We start from the raw sequence: 19,110 nt of genomic DNA on the forward strand, positions 1-19,110 counted from the left end.
AAAAGAAAAGAAAGCAACAAAACTTCCTTCCAGTTGTGAATTTTCCAAAAGAGTCTGTTACAAACCATGCTGCATGGATGTCTGGTTAATATACAGAGGGATGTACATAAACGTGTAGGCTCACGGATAGAGCAAAGAACTGTAAGACCAGATGAAGGTGATCGAATGACCCAGCTGGTAGAGTTAGCAGATCTGTCAGGAGAAGAGAGGGGGCTTCTTCTCCAGCACTGAAATCCCAGGTAAGTGTAAATCCTTCACAGCGACACGCTATGGAACACACAGTAGGGAGCACATTTCTTCCCACTAGTGACCAAAACTAAAGTTTAATGCGTAACCATGTTCTAAACAGAAAGGCACAAGACAGAAAAGCTGTCCCTGTTCCTCTGCATAGGTGCACAGGCTGGGACCTGGGCCCCCTGGAATAGATCAGGGAGAAAATGGCCAGAATTATGTGAGTAACTTGGGAAACTCACCTGCTGCCTTCCCTAAAGACAGGGGCATCTTGCAACCAGACAAGGCAACAAAAACAGTGGTCTTTGCACTGCAACAACAGATTGGCAGGCTTATTACTCATGCTTTCATAATAAGGTTTTAACGAGTAATCATCAAATTTAACACAAGGTAAACAGCTTTTCACAGTGTCATCTCAAACCCTGTTACATCACACCCAGCTAAGAATAAAAGAATAGAATTCAAGAGGTGTCTGCTTGATAAGCCCCTATGTCCTAAACAACCAGACTCTCAGAATTAAGCCAGTACTTACTTAACATGAACACATAGTTGCCTGTTTCCCTCCCACACACTGAGGAATCCTGAAAATTACCTTCTAGACTTTATCTGTCTCCAAAACAACATGGACAGAAACGACTTGCATTCAATTAAGCAACATGGAAGCAAACTCACTAAGTTTTAGAATTCATATTTTTAATACTATTTTCCCAAATACAAGTTTGCAAGTCTCCGAGCAGACAATAACTTAAGGTTTAGAGGTCAAAAAGCTATTTCACAGAAGATCCCCATCCAGTTTGCACTGGCTCAAGTGATGACACATTGGAAAATGGAAAGGCACAAAGCAAAAACTTAAGACGCGACAAGAATCAGGGATGATCTTTGCTGCCTCATGATTTGGGTGCCTATTCTCCGGTGCCCTCCTCTCTTACATGTATCATGCACAGGAGGATAATCAAGTCTTTTCAGTAGACAAAAACTGAGCAATTCCACAGGCCTACAGATCATAAGTGCTTTAAAGAAAAGAAAGGATACAACTTGCCAGTGTGCAGTTCTCACTCACACCTCTGACTTATTTCAAGTGGAAATCTGCAGGTCCAAGTTACTTGTGCAACAAAAACAGCTTCGAATGTAAACCAGAGCAATCCAACGCTGCGTGACGATGTTGGCACCCATTCTGCTACCGTATGCTGTCCAGATAATGCACTTCTGGGTACAGGGTGTTAACAAGGAGAGCCAAGAGGTTATTGCCATCTCGAAGACAGTGTTCCGGATGCCTGATGAACTGAGAAGCCTGGGAGAGCTGCTCCTGATAATCCATGTACTGTTTGTTTGACGACATAGACTCGAGAGCATTCAGTGCCTATAGACACACAAAAAATGCTGTTAGCTACATGGGCTTTGGTCCACATGTTTTGCAGGTGTGAGAAGGCAGCTGCAGAGCCACCATGCCCTTGGAAGATCCTCATCTGCTAGAGAGCACAGAGCCCTCCATAACCAGCATTTATACCAATATGATCACACAAGGCCACTTCAAACCACCTCATATACCCCAATTTGTTCCTTTGAGATCAACATAACAGATACTTTAAGTCTTGCTGTGACTCCACGACTTAGATTTGACATATTTTGACATGTATTTATGTCATGCAATGAAGACGTGGTCTTAGTGCAAATCAAAATACACACCAAAATATAGCAACATCTTATGGACATCTTTAACTTTCACTAAAAATAAATATATTATGATAGCACTGCCACCTAAAATGGATATTGGAATATATCCTATTTGTTTGTATCCTAAATTTTGTTCATTTCTCAAAGAACAGAAACAAGCCCTACCAAACAAATTACTGTGTTTGCATTTCTAGTCCACTCCTCCTTCCTACTCTTGTGCACATTCTTATTTTATACTGAAATAACAACATGAATGGCATGCACACTGGAAAAGGAACATTTATTAGTCATAGGGCTTTTAAGCCCTACCCTATCTTCAGGTAAGCAAATATTAGTGTGAATATTGTCCAAGTGTGACTATGGCCTACAGAGAGTCCTGAAAAGCAGAACGATGACAACATTATTATTTTTATTTTAATCCCTTCTACCTTTTGTTATGCTCCAAAGTTTCAGAACTTGGTGTTTATGGACATGAAATGACCTAAAATTGTATTTTTTTTTCAGTCTAAGATTAGAAAACAATGCGTACACATTCATGCAGAAGTTTGTGTGAACAGATTTACCTGGCGTCAGCTTAGGGTGACTGCAGCCTAGAGCTGAGACACACAATCCTCCCATCACAGTCCAACAAGTTACCACCCATCTGAGAAAACCCAAGTCCATGACAAAGATCAAGTAAACCACAGAAGTCCAGATTCCACTTGAAGTGGTTTCAAGCTATCACATTTTTATGTCATACTACAAATGAATTGGTATGTACATATCCAGTATCCACAGCAGACCTCAGACCATGGTGAGATCCAACAGCAAAGTCCATTAAAAACTCAAACCACCACCAGGCCTACACTGCACCTGCCCCTGGATCTGGCAGCTTCCAAGGTGGCATTTTGAAGAACAGCAAATGCTGTGTGAATTTGTGATACACTCCTCCCCTCGAGGAGACAACTGAGAGCAACAAACTACTTCCGACATTTGGAGTTTGGTCCCACATGCAAAGCAGTAGAAAAAACAAAAACATACCAAAAACAAACAAACAAAAAACCCGAAGGACAACAACACAGAGGGTATCTCGTGCTGGATAAAATCAAAAAGCTGACACGAGGACTTAGCGGGAAGCTGCAACACGTGCAGTGCCCACAGCCCCAGGGAGCTCAGGCTGGGCAGCACACGGTACCTGCTGGGCCTTCTGCGACAGCCTGGGCTCCGAACCGGCCTTCAGGCGGACCTGATTCTCCGCAGGAATCTGCACCAGGAGGAAGGTGGACAAGCTGCGGGCCACCACCCGGAACCTGGCACGGGGAAAAGGGTAAGAAGGGACGTCAGCTTTTTAAGTCCTCCACAGCACAAACCACAAGTTCTATCCAGTGAGACATCTCTTGCATGGGAACACAGCAGATGCTTTAGAGGATTATTTTTAATGCATGTAAGAAAAAGAATACTATAATATATACACTATAGTATATCCATATATTCACTAGAGGATAGTATGATACCACATACATGAAATGTTGCATTTTGCTTGAGCTTAGCTACAGCCTTGAGGTCAATCCGAAACACTCATTTGACAGCCTTTGAGACCTCCACATGACTAAAATCAAAGGATGAGTGGAACAATAAAACTTCCAAGTAATTTCAACAATGCCAGGATTGCATCCCAGGAGGTCTTTAGAAAGTTAAATACTATGTGGACCATGTTCCACAAGCATTTATGTATTTCTCCTTGGCATTCTTTCCACTTCAGCATCTCATAGCCAAGTTTACTCCATCTCTTTAGAAAGGAAACAGCGACAAGCATGTATTGTTTAAACATCTCTCTAACATTTTCCAACACCTCAAGATTAAGATGGAAAAGACAGAGTGCACAATAATCACACGAAACACTTGCCATGCAAACTGGAGCAGCCTTCTACAGAAGAGGATAGAAGAGGAATTTCCTATAATAAAGTCTGCCTACAAACTTAGAGATGGAAATTGAGCCAAAAATCACACTCACTACAGTTGCTACAACTCACTGCAGCTTGGGGCCAAGTACCATTACAGAGTTGGGAACAGCCTTGAATCAGAGCAGCTTTCAGCACTGCTCTCTACAGCCTGGATCCAGGCTGCAGCTTTTGCAACATGACAACTCACAGAGACTCAACGAACTCACTGCACCTCCAAACCCTTACCTGGGGGACAACGGAGACCTCCTGCCCAGCCCAATAGCACCAAGAATGCCAGAGGTCAGTCTCTCCTCAGCCAGCTGCCCCTGCCTGCCCTGTATTGAGAGCAGTGTCCGGAGGACAGACTCCATCAGCACGGCATCGTCCTGCTCCAGCTGAACCAGGGAGAGCTGCAGGGCTTTGTGCCACCAAAGGAACAGCTTCGCCTCTTCCTTTGCTGAGCTTTGGAGAGATTAAGAAAGGCAGAAGTGTACAGGTTAAGATGACTGCACATCTCCCCACTAGCCCTGTGACGAGTTCAGGTGACACATTAATGACCGTTCACCTTAGTTTATCAGTCCCCCAAATGTGCAGCTGCAACTCCTATCGTTATGACCTTGACGCAGAAAACAGTCAGCAGGTTTTAACAGCCTTTAAAAGGACAAAGAATAACACTTGCTTTCAAGTTTTACATCTAAGAATTAATGATATTGCAGGCTTAAATGCATTTAAGTCTATCTAGAACTTGGACTAAAAGAGATGACGCTGGACCTCTACTACTTCCTTTACTTATCATTAAAACACCTTAGGAAGCACTAGCTCTTATTTCCAGCAAAACTTAAGATTTTTGATAAGTTCATCTAGAAGAGGAAATGCCAAAAACTGCTTCTGAGCAAAACACAACGTGAAGTTCCCCTGTGGTATTTTTAATTCTTCCCCAAACAGCTGCAGTTAATGAACTCAGGTTTTCCACATACAACACCAGCACAAGTTCTCTGCATCAGACCATGCTCAGATTGCTCTATCCAGTTGTTTCTCTCAGGCCAGGCTCCCCGAGTCTTGAGGGTTTAAACTGGCTGCTTTCTCCCACTTTTGCAATGAAGTTACTACAACTGTAAGCTTCGGCATCAGCCAATGTATGCTTGAAATTCCAAGAACACAGTGAGAATGTGCATTTTGTGCATGTGCAACATGTGGAATGTGCATTTTCCTAAAACATTTTCTCTCAGCAAAGACGAGCATTACTAGCATTAAAATACAGATATATCCATCAATTTTTCTAAATTCTGGCAATAATTTCAGCAGCCTGTAAATACCATTGTTACAGATTGTAATTATAAAGTATTGTCATATAAAGTATTGTCATATAAAGTATTTTGACCTTTACAGGAAATCAGACCTCTAATTTTAGGCACTCAACCACATAGACTAGATTCATATTTTGTTCAGAAGTGCTGACACTCTGCCTTGCACAGCTATGAGCACCAGACCTTTAAAGTATCACACTGAGTATTTAGCATATATCCTATCCCACCTAGTGGACATTCTGGAAAGTGGATCCCACAGTGATTTAGGATTTGTTTATAGTAATCTTAACTGCGCATAAATCCAGACTGCCATTGAAAACAAGCACCTCTGACTGACAACTGACCAAGAGGAAAATGACAGATGTTCAAGCAGACAAAATCCCCCCTGGCATTTCATCACATTGTTTTCTGGCACTGGGACATGGGCAGGAAGATGATGTTTGTGATATTATGGAGGACTCAGCAGCCACATTGTAGTGCCTGTACAACTACTGCCTTGGGAAAAATCAAGGCACGTTCAGCAGACTGGAGGTCTGTACCTTGGATACACTTGCTCCAGCCATTTACTAATAGTTTGCAGGATTTTCATTTCATTGGCAAGTGTCTGGTCAATGTTTAGACTTTGCAGCAGGTAGACGTAGAGGGTCAAGTAGCTTCCCAAAGACAGACACTCCTGCAGGAACTCCTCCATGGTTAGCTCAGGAACTTGGAGGGAGGCAAGGATAGGGCCCCAGCCTAAATCCTGGTGGTGAGAAGACTCTAAAAAGAAAGTAGGACAACATAAACAGCATAAACAAGCAGTGCTTGGTAAACAAATAACTAAAACTACCTTGCTGTGTTCCTTTAAACTGCAGAATTCAAACCATTTCAACTCTGTGTTCCAAGTAATCTGTGACACCACTATGATGGCTAGAGATAAAAAAAAAAATCTGTGGAGATTGTTTTATTGTAGTGCCAGGGTTAACTCTGGAATAAACTTCAATTTTTTAACAATGGAATTTTAACTGTTTCTTTCAGGTGAGCTTATAAACTATCAAATAGAATGTGGCAGAAATCGTTATCTACATGGTTTATGTGGGAGAAAATTAAAAAGCCACAGAATTTGAGAGATTTGTGAAGAGCATTCCAGCCACTTGCCCAACCCAGTCTACAGAACTCTACAAGGAAGGGACACAAATCTCTTCTGTTCTCTTGGGACAATTCTTAACAATTTTACACCCTTTTCTATAGACAGGGCAACCATCCCACAGAGCAAGTCAGTCTTAACAGAGAATGCAGAAACTTAGTTCCCAAGAAAACAAGTGTAACAGTTAAAAACAAACCCAAGCCATAATGACATAAGTTCTCCATATCCAGCTATTACAGTTCATTCACACTATACTTTATATATATATATATATTATATATAATGTTGGGAGCCAACAAATACAGAGAAAGGATCTCCGGATATGAGAGCTGAACTAAAACCCAGTTCCAGCCCCCAGGCAGCACGAAGTTAAGGATTCCCAGGTGATGAAGGGGCAGCAGGGCCCAGGGAACACCCTCGACACGAGACGCGCTGCTACCTGTGCTGAAGTAGGCCGCGATGGCAGCCTCGGTGGCCTCGGCCATGTGGCGCACGGAGGCCAGGCCCCGGCACGCCGCGGTGAGGAGGGGCATGGCCAGCAGCCCGTGCACGCGGGTGCCCACCCAGGCGCGCAGGCTGCCCCGCAGCGACTCGGCCGTGGCGACGCTCGAGTTGTTCAGCACGGTGAGCACCTCCGTGAAGAGGCTGCTGAGCGCCATGTGACGCATCTGCAGGTCCATGTCTGAAAGAAAGAAACCCCAGGATGGTTAAGGCTGGAAGGAACCTCTATAGACCATCCAGTCCAACCCCTGCTCCAGCAGGTACACCCAGAGCAGGGGCACAGGGTGGCATCCAGGCGGGTTTGAAGATCTCCAGAGAAGGAGCCTCCACAGCCTCTCTGGGCAGCCTGTGCCAGGGCTCGGGCACCCTCACAGGAAAGTTCTTCTTCACATGGAGCTACTAGAACTTGCCATGTTTTAGTAACGACCCATTTCAGTAAATAGAAGTTAGACCCTAGACAACTTAAATTCAATTTCATCACCAAACATTTCTTTAGGTCCTGGGAAAAGTCACTTTTTCATTACATATCCACAGTGAGACACTTGCTCTTAACAGGTTATTTCCTTCACAATTTAATCCATAACTTACCCAACAGCCAGAGACAGCTGATAAACACTGTACTGCACCCAGCATATCTAAGTCTATTTTTCAGTTAGAGACTTTTCAGCACTCCTACAGTGCAAATAAAGCGCATAGTAAAAACAAGTTTGCTGTTTCCCAAGAAAATGCGGGTATAAAACTACCACTTAAAGCACAGTTCAGAGCTAAATCACAAAGTATTTAATGATTTAATTCAAATATAACGAAGTTGAGCCTTGAGATTTTTGCAATCACATCACACATTTTACACCATCAGCCAATCCCACCGCAGTTCAAATCCAGAATCTTTTTCTGAAGCCATACTTTGCTGTAGTCTAAACGTATAAAAAAGCACTAGGTCAATAAAAGCCCTGAGGGTGTGGACAGGCATCATTACTTATGTACATCAACATAACTTCTCTGCTCCCACACTGCAAGTTTTCCTGATTATACAGTGGTTTAGAATCACTTGGACAGAGTGTGTGTGTATTTAAAATCATCTTTTGGAGGAGAAAAAATGACACTGACAGCAAAGAAACTCCTCAAAATTTCTATTTTAAAGGTTTTTCATGTTCAAACCAATAATTTGGGGGAAAATCTGTCTCCAATAGATCTAGCAGTCTTGGACAAGGAACACCACATGCTGGACAGTCTTACATGTAATATAAAAATGTTGTTTCTGCTGGTCCTAGCCCCCTTGACAGCTCTTCAGAATATCATACTTGTGTTTTGTGCTCATATGATTACTCAAAACAACATGTCCTTCCCATAAAGTAGACATTACAGTAATGCAACTACACAATCAAACAAAGTTCAAAAATCCATGACCTAGAATGAAAGACCTGGACTGCTTTAAAACAATTTGCCCTCTTATTAATACAAACCTGGAGGATTAAAGATGATTATATCATCTAGTAGCTTGGACATTTCTTGCTCCAACACTGCAAGAGTAATCTTTCCGCTTTGTTCTAAGGTGCTAAGAAATTGAATCACTTGGTGAATGTACGCTCGGCATTTCAGCGTTGCATCCTGTTAATTAAAATCAAAAATAATTAAAAAAAAATCATTTATTTTCATGCTCTACATACGGTAGACCTTGCAGAAAAAGGTGGGCCTTGCAAACAGCTAAGAGAGCTTAGAGACACTGCAAAACCAACTCAACTTACAAGGTGGATGTGACTGTCTGAAGATGCACCAAAGCCTGCTGATATTTTTAGGAGCTTCACTACCAGTTCAGCTGCTGTATCCTGGGCAAGGATAACAGAAGGAGGATAATGGCTATTGCAGTAGTCGATGATGCTCTGATAGGATGAGATGCCCACAAGTTGCCAAGGGAGGGAGCTGGTCTGTCCAAGGAGATTAATTACTGGTGATTCCTGAAGATTTAAAGACATGACTCTAAGTTCCACCTCTGTTGTTTTAAATGAACATTTACATAACTTAATATTGGAAGTACACTCAGATTTGTTCCACAGTTTTCATGAATTATCTACCAAACTGAGGAACTCCTCAATTATATCTTCTCACAAACAACATCCCGAGCTGGAGCAACAGCAGCCTACAGCATCCACAACCCCCACAGGCAGCGTGAATATGCAGACAGGAGCTTCTCTGCCAAAAAGTAGCAGGGAAGTCCAGCTTCATCTACCACCACCCTCTCTCAGGGTTCTGCCAGACACTACTGTACAGAAGGGCATCACTCAGATGCTGAGAAGTATCAAATTATCTCAAATTATAGAACAAAAATATTGAAATTGTGTTGACAAGCAACAGAACCTAAATAACTTAAGGATCCACAACTTATCCAAATGAAATTATTTCAGTAAGAAGATTACACTTGTTACATCAAGTATTTCTTAAGTCACATATGCGCTGGAATATAGGGTTCAAATGTAAGTTTAACATTTACATCAAGTTGCCACACGAGCATCATGGGAGGTAAAAGGAGAGTAACAGCAGGAAACACTTTCCTGGAGGCTAGAAAGAAATTCCTAAGACTCATACAATAAACATATATAGGAATCTTTTGAAGTTCAAGAAGCTTCTTATAAGCAAAAATATTCCGGGCAAAAACGGTCTGCTACCCATGAACTCGAGTAGTTTTCCTAAGTTGGAATAAGATGTTGCATCTTAACAATGCAGAGCCTCCCTGGAAATCAGAAGACACCACAGATGGAAAAAAAGCAGATGTGAAATGGGACTTCTAGGAGATTTCCCAGTCCCCCTGGAAGCAGCGCACCAAATCACAGTGTATCTGCAAGATTCACCTGTACAGAACTCTTAACAAACCAGAATTTGGGAAAAAAGTTCATGGTAACACCCAGTGTTTCTTCTTAATCTCATGCTTTCCTCCCGCCCCCGTCCTCAGGCAAATACTGAAACGCAGCCATAAATGGGACAAGTGCTGAGCTACCAGAGACAATGAAATCTGTCTTCAGAGCAGGACAAAAAGAAAACTCCACCAGTTTCAAGAGATGCAATAAACTTTCCCTAATAACTTGTCACAAGCAGACATTGACAGGCTTCTTAAAGACATATTTGGTCTTTGAGACATTATATCACTGTGACATGTCATCACAGTCTATATGTCTTATTGAGTTAGAAGGGGTGCGTTTTATGGTAAGATATGAATGTCTGCAGAGGTAGTTCTGAGGTCTGAATGACAGTTATAAATAACTTCCCAGAAAACATGTTAAAGCAGATGAATGGATATTTTCCTCTTAGACGGCTATAAAACTATAGAGGAGAGACATTTCCAAGTTTATTGTTTTATAGCTCTGGGTGATAGGAGCTGTAAGCCCACACCATACAAAGCCTGGCTTAGCTTTACGTCCTTAACAAACGGGACGGTTAACCTGATGCTGCAAGGGAAAAAGATAAAGATAACAAGAGAACGGCTGCACTTAAAAATGTGGAGGCAGAAATAGTAAGAGATGCACATTCCTGTAGAGGGGAAGGGGCTACCACAGAACCAGGAACAACTCAGTTGATGCATGTACACAAGACTCATGTGTGGAGCCTGGTAATATGACTTCGACCTATAACTATAAAAGGAAAAGTAATTTCACAATAGCTTTATATAATAACTATACTTTTAAAATGCTAATGGCATTAACCTTGTGCCTTTGTTCCTCCCCATATCCAGAGTGTCACTTTGTAACTCCTGGAAACTGCCAGTATTTTTTTTTTTTTTTTTGCTTATCTTCAAACACAACTTGATCGCCGATCTTACAAAAACTTGCTGAAATGCGTAATCTCTCTTCCTTCCTCAACTGATAAAAAGTCCCACATAAGGATAAATCTTAACCAACTCAAGGGTACTACTGTGCCCTACACCACACTGCTCTACAACAGATGAAATGTTTCTGTGTTAATAACCCCACAAGTGAGGAAGAAGTCACAGTCTGCCTCCACGCTAGTAAAGTGCTGTTCTTCACAGACAGGTATGAAGCTACACAAAACTTACCTCTCTGCCTATAAGCTGTTCCTCCTTTGCCAACAGGACCATCATATACAGCAAACAGACAATCATGTTGTGAGTCTCGGGATGAGGATTGGGATTCCAGGCATCAGAGAGGACACTGACCCAGTTTATTTCACATAAAACATAACCCAGGAATAGGAAACAGCTCTTGGGGCTACCTCTCTCAACCTAGCAAGGAAAAGGGAAAAAAGGAATAAAAATCAGTGCAAAAACAAAACAAATCTACACTTTTCAGATCCCTGACCACACATAAACTCACAGCACCATTCCAGGTCAACAGAGGAGCAGGCTGACACTCTCTATCACTTTCACTCCTCACCAAGAGTCCCCCATGTAACCTCCTACCCCTCTCAAACAATTGGTACTGCACACAAAGTTACTGCAAACCAGAAAGAAACAGTCTATTAAGTTTAGTTACATGACTGCAATTTTTTTATTATTTCTTTTCTAAAAAATGCCACAAGAACCTTATGAGCCTGTACAAGTCTTTAAGGGATTAAGGCCTCAATAATTAGCATCAGATCTCTGCATCGGAAGTAACAACTTATGGACATGCGATCACAAAGAAAACGTGGAGCTTACACCACTTTTGAGTTTATAAACCAAATCTCTCCAATTGTAAGACGATGGGTATTTTCTGATGCAGTGTAAGAGGTTATATATATATATTATATATATATAATATATATATATTATAAAGTCAAAATACAAATTAACAAGTTTGAAATTTGAACCAGCCCCAAATGATGCCAAAATTATGTGAAGCTATACCACGTTTTAGTCAATGGTCTAAAATTTCATTCACTGCATCAATAGAGACATACCAGCCTCAATTCTCAATCTGTTACAGCATTTGTCTACCTTGTAGAGTGTTATGAGAATAACATGGGAACTCTAACTACACATATATTTAATACTACAAGAAGACATTTAGTTATAGCAGTGACAGACTACAAGGTCTGCCCTACAGCTCCCCACAACTTTGCATAAGACCCAGTGACACTTCTTCACAAATATGAACACTTCTTCACAAAATGAGCTTGAACTGTGCAATAAACTTTAAAAGCTTACTGGTTAAAGAACTGTCTACAGCCCTCCATTACTACAAAAACTATGAGCTTAATTAAACATATTCTAGGTACTCACTTTAAAGAACTCTTCCATAAGCATCCGGTCTGGATGCATTTCCTTCCATGGAAGCTTTTTGAATTCGGTATGCAAGTGATACAGAATAAACTCTGGCATTTTGGGGGCTGTGCAACTTTCACAGTAATGCATTAGATGCAACCAGAGAGCCCCATGATGGCCTCGTAACAGCTTGTCTGCATTAAAAGGAAAAAGTGCAATTACCACTGGAGAAAATTGCAGAGAAGCTTAATTACAGGAAAAAGCCCAGTCTGTAACTGCAAGTTACAAAGTACATGAGCATTCCTTTCTAGTAGCTTTCACAACTTTTATATTTGCTTTAAAAAGAATTAGTGAATCTTGAATTTCAGACGATGCTATGTTGCATGGGGATATTTATTTATTTCTACAACATGAATTTGAATCCCATCCAACCTCAGAACTTGTTGGCTGTTAAGCAGTATCTGTGAATTGAACTGGGGGGCATTTTCCACTCCTGTGCCCAGCTATGCACTAGACAATACACAGTCTTAAATACAAGCTCAAACTTGCTGAACCTAGAGGTTAAGTTACTTCCCCAGCCTAGCTGTTGAGACCCATGCATGGGTCACTGTTACGTACCACAGCATACGTCCTATGGGCTCTAACATGTGAAACAGTCATGCACTTCTCACCAGAGCTCCTTTTGCTTTGCTTTTCTTCGTATGAACTTTACCACCTGATATCCTCTATCAGCCACTTTCTCTGCTCATGCCAAAAACACAGTTTTTTTTTTAAGGCTAATAAATATGCTGGTGGTACCACTGCAGTCCTCATCTCAGCTAAAAATTCGTAACAAATGGAAGAAATCCCTCTTGTCCCTAATCTCAAAACGCATGTTTTCAGATAAAACAGGAAGTGCTACTAAACTGAAACAACGCGGACTTCACTCACCTTTAAAGCTCTCGTGCAAAAGCTTGACACAGTCTGTAAACGAGCAGACCATGCAGGAAGCCACAGCACTGTCACTCTCTAACCAAGGGTAGCAGGGCTGGTTACTTGAAAAGACAGAGGAAGTGAAGTAATACAAATTTCAGACTTATTTCAGACTTCTGACTTATCACCAAAAATGCCTAGATAGTTTAAATACTGTAAAACATAGTAGGCTGAATACAGAAGGGGTTATCAGCAATCTTTTCAAACTCAGCTCTTTAGGACTATCACTTTCTTTTATAAAATAGGATACTTCAATGTCACAGTGAAGGTCTTCAGTATCAATGAGTAAGCAGAGATTGCTTGTTTGATATTTCATAATTGAATTACAGTCCAAAATGCAGGACTTTCTGAATGTCACCAGCACATATCACCAGCAGTGACCCTTCTAATTAAGTGCTGCAGATGCTCAGACGGCATTCCGCTTTGAAAGAAGGTTTAATTTAAGTGTAAAACAGGAGAAATAACTCGTAACTCTTCTTGTGAAATGAGAGGTACAGAAGACAACTGCCAGTAGACTATCATGGGACCAATTTGATCAGACGTCTCGTTACACACTACTGGCATTTGAGGTTGGACTTGGGAGCCTAGGGAAAATGTTTGTTTGTTTTACAGTACAGACTTATCTGTATGGAAGACATGGATAACACTACACATGACTTAACATGGTTTAGTTGCATAACAATTAAGGATATGACACAAGTAACAGCTGTTTACATTAAAGGTTACCACACAATTATGGGCTGGAAAAAAATCAGGTGACAAGGAAAGTCATTTCTACAGGGCTAAAGTTCTTACTTCAGCAAAAAAATAAAATAAAATAAATTTTAAATGCATCAGTATATACCTTGCATCTTCCTTATCTAACACCAGTATCCATGGCTTAAAGAGTCCAACAATGACCGAATACAAGGACTGCAATGCTAGAAGAAAACAAGGCACAAAATTAACAAGAGTGTCCAAATCAGGCTTTTCCAAACATATAAAATGACCTTTGCTTATTCAAACGTTAAGTAAGTTCTACAAGGTTCTGCATTTTTAAAATATGTTCTGCATATTTTTAAAAAATAAAATAACATGATTGCTATTAATTTAATTTTATAGAACAACTGGTTTAACTTTAGATAGTAAATAATAATGAGCATTTTGTATTGTTCACTTAAACACATCCTTCCAACTTTGGATGTATTAAGGCTGCATATACTAAAAGAAAAGAGTTTAGCTATTTACTCCAAATCAAACATCAAACCAGGGCAAAACTCAGCAGTCACTGACATCCTTGCAGAGACCCTCTCAGTTAAGGTTTTATTGTATATTTAAATGAAACTATTTTCAGCAGAAGAAATTAGAAACAGCATTGAGTTTATTTCTTAAATTCATTAGCTTTTAAGGCACGTTACCTGCTAGAATTCTGTTACTGCCAATAGGCTCGTGGGCTAAACTGACAGCTTCGTCGTCAATGAGACGTTTAGCAAGATACTTGAGAAACGTGTTCACTTCAGCCACGTAAGGACTCCACTTGGAAAACAGGCCGAAGGTCCTGAAGTCCACTGAAGCCAGACGGAGTTTGCAGAAAGAGGCAGAAAGCCATTCTATTGTCTCTCTGATCTGTGAAATGCAAAAAGTTATTCATCAGCTACAGAAAGCCTGCATGGCAGCATTATTTGTCCCCAGAGGGTATTCTTGTTGGCTGCAAAATGTAGTTAATCAAGCAGAGAAGGGGTCACCTGCTCTGCAGAGAGCAGAGCTCCCGCGGCCTCGTGCAAGACTGGGCTCCTGCTAGAATCGCTCCTCTTGACATTTCCCTGCTCAGTCCCCGAGGAGCCACAGCCCAGAGCCTCCAGCGACGCCTTCCAGCAGTCCGGGCTCAGAAGCTGCTCTGAAGAACCTTAGAAGAAAGAGAAAATCATGTTCTTATGGAAGACACGATAACGATATTAATTCTTTCTGCGATATAAGTTAGAGAAGCCTGAAATAGGAGCTATCAACTAAATATATATATATATATATATATATATATTAAAAAAAGGTAAGAAAATAGCTTGCAAATCCCAAGTTTAAAAGCAAGAGACTCTTCATTCCCAAACACAGGTAATGCAGATGCAAGAAAAGGAATGACAGATAACCCCTCCTTGGAGGGTTTCCAAAGCACCTATTGCATCCCTGGCTACAAAAGCACACTAAGAGATAGTTGCTGCTCATCACATAGTTTGGCAGAAAGGAAGCACCATGTCCCCATTCTAGAGGCACAGCAGCTTATAGGTAGAACCTAATGTCCAACAGATTGTGCACAGCAGACTTCAGTATCAGTCCCAGGTCTTCATAACTCCTGATTTGACAGTGAAACTTGCTCAAGAACAGGGATACAGTATTGCAGATGGTGGCATAATTATCAATTGCTTCCATTAACAGAAAGCTCTTCTTTGTCCTTCTCCTGTAACATGGGCTGAAAAACTTATCACCCATGCATGTACATCAGTCCGTGAAAAAAATGACGCTTTCTAGTAAAGTTAAATTATGCCTAATAAAAATGTATTGTATAGCAGGTACACAAAATTACATAAAGAAACTTAAGAGGGCAGGGAGGAAGGGGAAGCAAATTATTCTGTGTTTGTTGTTGTCCTACTTTTCTGGTCTAAAATATGAATGCAATATCTGTATGAAAAAGTTGATTAACAATGAAAAAATTGAAAAGAAAAATGAAAAAAGTGAAAAAAAAACAATGACATCAATGAACACATTGATTCAGATACTTACTTTGCATGAACAATCTTAAGAAGTCATTATAGTGATCAGGGAACTGATATTGGAGAAGGTTAGTCCAATGCTTGCAGAAGATATTAAAAGGCATTAAAATATCTTCTTCGGGTTCAAGGCCACATGCACTGAGAGCCAAGTGAATGGATTCCAGGAGCCTGGTACGTTCAGATAAAGGTGGCCTGGTAACACTTAACCACAGCGTAAGGTCAAACTAGAACAAAAGACAGCGAGCATTTATAAGTTAAAAGCTTTAGCATTTCAAATAATAGTCACAAACTCTTAAGGAAGACAGAGGGGAAGAAATAGTTAGGGGGAAAGAATTCCTTTAATATGAGATCTGTACTAACGATATATATTTGCATTTCTCTAGCTCAAAATCAAGGTAACTCTCAAAATGGACATTTGGCATATATTTGCAGCCTATTTACATAAGTTCCTGTTTCCATGAAACAGCTCTTTACCTGGTCTCCAATTCAGAAAACGCAGGTAGATTTGCTCATTTTAGTATCACTTCCAAATCTTAACACTTGCAAGCTGGACTAATCTGTAGAGTCCATAAACTGAGGCTCTAAGGCGAGGCCTTTGCAGACTCTAGTCTCTCTGGTACTTTAGAAGACTAGTTCTGCAGATATTTCTTCCTAGTATGAAGTCATGGTTTTCCTTAGACATATCTCACTCAGAGCAGCAAAAGCAGCAAAATAGAGACCATTCATGAGCGTTTTACCTTTGTCAGCAGCATGAAGACAACGTCACTGTTATCCTCACTCAGGAAGGTCACAACTTTCTCATACAAAGTCACAAACTCACTGGGAGAGGCAACAGGAGTGAAGTAAGGAGAGAGGAGAGTACAGAGCCTACGATTCTGCAGGATTGTCCGGAGGAGGTGCTTGCACTCCGATTTGGTCCCACTGATAAACACCTGAGGAAGCAGCAGTGGAGAGAAAAATAACCCAGAATTAATTTACTCGAAAACCATCTCTAAAAGATTTCTGTCAGAACACTTTTTTCCCCAAAAAAACAACTTTCTCTAAAACAAAGATCATTACATCCTTACTACATCATTAGTTTCAACTAAATACTTCTATTCCACAAAATCTATATGTAAAATAAATGCATTCACCTAGCACACTCATGAACAGCCCCTGTAGCCACAGAGGGAGTACAAAATTAGCCAGAGAGCCTTTTCTTTCCTCATGGGCTAAGAAAAGGAATCCCTATTTCAGCAGCTCTGTCTGACTTCAGTAAAAAAAAAAAAAAATGCCAACACAACTATGACTGTGCTCTTCTGCAGCTCAGCCCTAACAGGTAAATAAGGACGGTTGCACATGAAAACAAATAGCATCTAAGACATCAAAGCAACAACTTGGACACAAAGCAGGGACTATTTTATTTTTTCTCCGGAGCACTCATAGAAGAATTAAAGGTTGCAGTTGTTGCATAAGCTACATATGTTATACAGTTAGCTGAGATAAGAATGGAGTAGAAGCTCAGAAGTGAATTTTCTATCTTCTGAAGGTTTTAGCCTGCTGGTATGGAATGTCTATTTGTGTTAGTGTTAGGCATGCAAAACTAGAGAGAAAATAAACTCACTTGGCCAAGAATCTCAATGCAGGAAGAGAAAAACTGCCTCGTGGGAGGGTTGCGCTGAGTTTCATCACACACATACTCCACTAATGTAAAAAACAAGCTAATTCCCACTTTCTGAATTGCAGGCAGGGGCTGCACCTTGTAGATATTTATTAAGGCCCTGTTAAAAAAAAAAAAGAGGGGGGCAGATTAAACTCAAGTATGGATATCAATCTACAATAAGAAAAAAAGGAATTTCTTCTCAGTTTATAGCTATTAAAATGATTATTTCTAGCTTGAATGTTAATCAAGTAGAGTTTATCTTAATTTCACTACCTTAAGTGACACCCCCAAACCCTACAGAGTTGGAAGGTGATCAAAGACATTTCATACTATCGTTCAAACCAACAAAAAAACAATTGCTCCCTCAAATAACATATTGTGTGCTTACACTATACTTGCACCATAAGAACATACCATTTCACTTGCTAACATAAAAGACTCAATTATAAAAAAAACAAAAACAGAATCAATCTTAACTCTCGCTCTGCCAATTAAATGTTTATTAAGCTCAAATCAAGCCCTCTGCAGCCTGATTCTGAACAAATTGCATTAAAACAACATGGAAAACATGGAATCCCACAGATATAAATCCCAAGGCCTTGATCACGGACAGAATTTTTCAGATTTATGAAAAGAAGAACAAGTAGAAATAGTTGTTGTTTTATAACACTACTGTTTTACCCGATGAGTATGCCTTATGGGATATCAAAAAAGAGTTTCCCAACATCATTTTTCTTGATCTTCTTGACTTCAACTAGGTGCTGGGATAAAGTCCTCAAGAAGGACAAGGCCTTGGACTAAGGTATCAATTCACCCAAAAAGTTAGATTATATAGTCCTCCTCCACTGCAGTATTTTAACATTTTTACAGAGTTGCTGAGATGGCTTCAGTTCATAACTCCAGTCACTACCAGTTCATAACTCCAGAACTACCTTCTTCACTAGTGAAGGATAAAGCCTACAGACATGGGTGTTAAGAATGTTTATAGCTCATGGCTGAGGGTGCTATGGTGCAAGTTTGCTATTCAGGTTTTACATAGTACCCCTGACATTACAACATTTGCATTGGCAGGGTTAGAATGGCTATTTAACAACACAGTACAATAAACTGAGGTAGAAGCCAGTACTACGTGCCCTGTTTAGGCAGAATGACCAGAGTTACCTCTTCTGAAACTATGTGGAGTTGCTCCTTCAGAAGTTCTTGTTACAAACACACAGATCCAGACTCTGTTGTGCAGCCAAGATGATATTCATTACCAGAAGCATACAAACGAGTTCCACATTTTAACTCCAATATACAGAAAACTAAGCATAAAACAACACTGCCTAAAACAGTGTCTGAACAACCTACGTTATAAAGTTTTCCACATGTACTGCTGCTTCCACAACACCCAGAGAAGGTGGCTTTGTGGCTTCTGCTTGCAGTTGTCTCACTTCTTTGTGCAAAGCATGAAGCTGCTGGCTCACTGCTTCGTTTTTGTGCTTCCCTTCAAACTAAATGAGAAAAGGTATTCATTTCAAAATAGCAACTTCTGCTAAAATGCTTCCAATGCTGCAACTAATCGCAATAATGAGTCAAAGCCTGGCAAACAGCTCTGAGCATAGACTGTTTTCCTTAAGAATTTTGATCAGATTTAGTACATACTGCCCAAGCACACATTCTTGGTCACATTCCTATTTAATTATCATGTGACGATATGATCCATGTCTTAAGTAATACTTTTAATTCATAGAGATTAAAAGTGAGAGAGGATCAAGAAATTCACACACTAAGCAACATGCAAACACTCCTACGAACACT

The 19,110-nt window shown here is 40.5% G+C and overlaps 1 protein-coding gene across 1 annotated transcript in view; it reads right to left on the reverse strand.

The window, feature by feature from the left end:
* Positions 1–1,064: 1,064 nt before the first annotated feature.
* EPG5 (ectopic P-granules 5 autophagy tethering factor) overlaps positions 1,065–19,110 on the reverse strand; it is a 45,098-nt gene continuing 27,052 nt past the window's right edge. Inside the window, exons 28-44 of the mRNA XM_088528579.1 lie at positions 18,661–18,803; positions 17,272–17,428; positions 16,406–16,600; positions 15,679–15,892; positions 14,649–14,809; positions 14,322–14,529; positions 13,769–13,844; positions 12,883–12,986; positions 11,971–12,146; positions 10,807–10,992; positions 8,507–8,716; positions 8,225–8,369; positions 6,700–6,942; positions 5,674–5,893; positions 4,074–4,289; positions 3,080–3,194; positions 1,065–1,591 (exon numbers count right to left, since the gene is read on the reverse strand). Of these exons, the coding sequence (XP_088384705.1) occupies positions 1,409–1,591; positions 3,080–3,194; positions 4,074–4,289; positions 5,674–5,893; positions 6,700–6,942; positions 8,225–8,369; positions 8,507–8,716; positions 10,807–10,992; positions 11,971–12,146; positions 12,883–12,986; positions 13,769–13,844; positions 14,322–14,529; positions 14,649–14,809; positions 15,679–15,892; positions 16,406–16,600; positions 17,272–17,428; positions 18,661–18,803 (2,952 nt within the window). The 3' untranslated portion in view covers positions 1,065–1,408. The remainder of the gene's footprint in view (positions 1,592–3,079; positions 3,195–4,073; positions 4,290–5,673; positions 5,894–6,699; positions 6,943–8,224; positions 8,370–8,506; positions 8,717–10,806; positions 10,993–11,970; positions 12,147–12,882; positions 12,987–13,768; positions 13,845–14,321; positions 14,530–14,648; positions 14,810–15,678; positions 15,893–16,405; positions 16,601–17,271; positions 17,429–18,660; positions 18,804–19,110) is intronic.

The sequence above is a fragment of the Tinamus guttatus genome, unplaced genomic scaffold (assembly GCF_059628265.1).
Source record: "Tinamus guttatus ecotype Peru unplaced genomic scaffold, ASM5962826v1 Tinamus_guttatus_pri_ptg000313l, whole genome shotgun sequence".
Lineage (NCBI taxonomy): Eukaryota > Metazoa > Chordata > Aves > Tinamiformes > Tinamidae > Tinamus > Tinamus guttatus.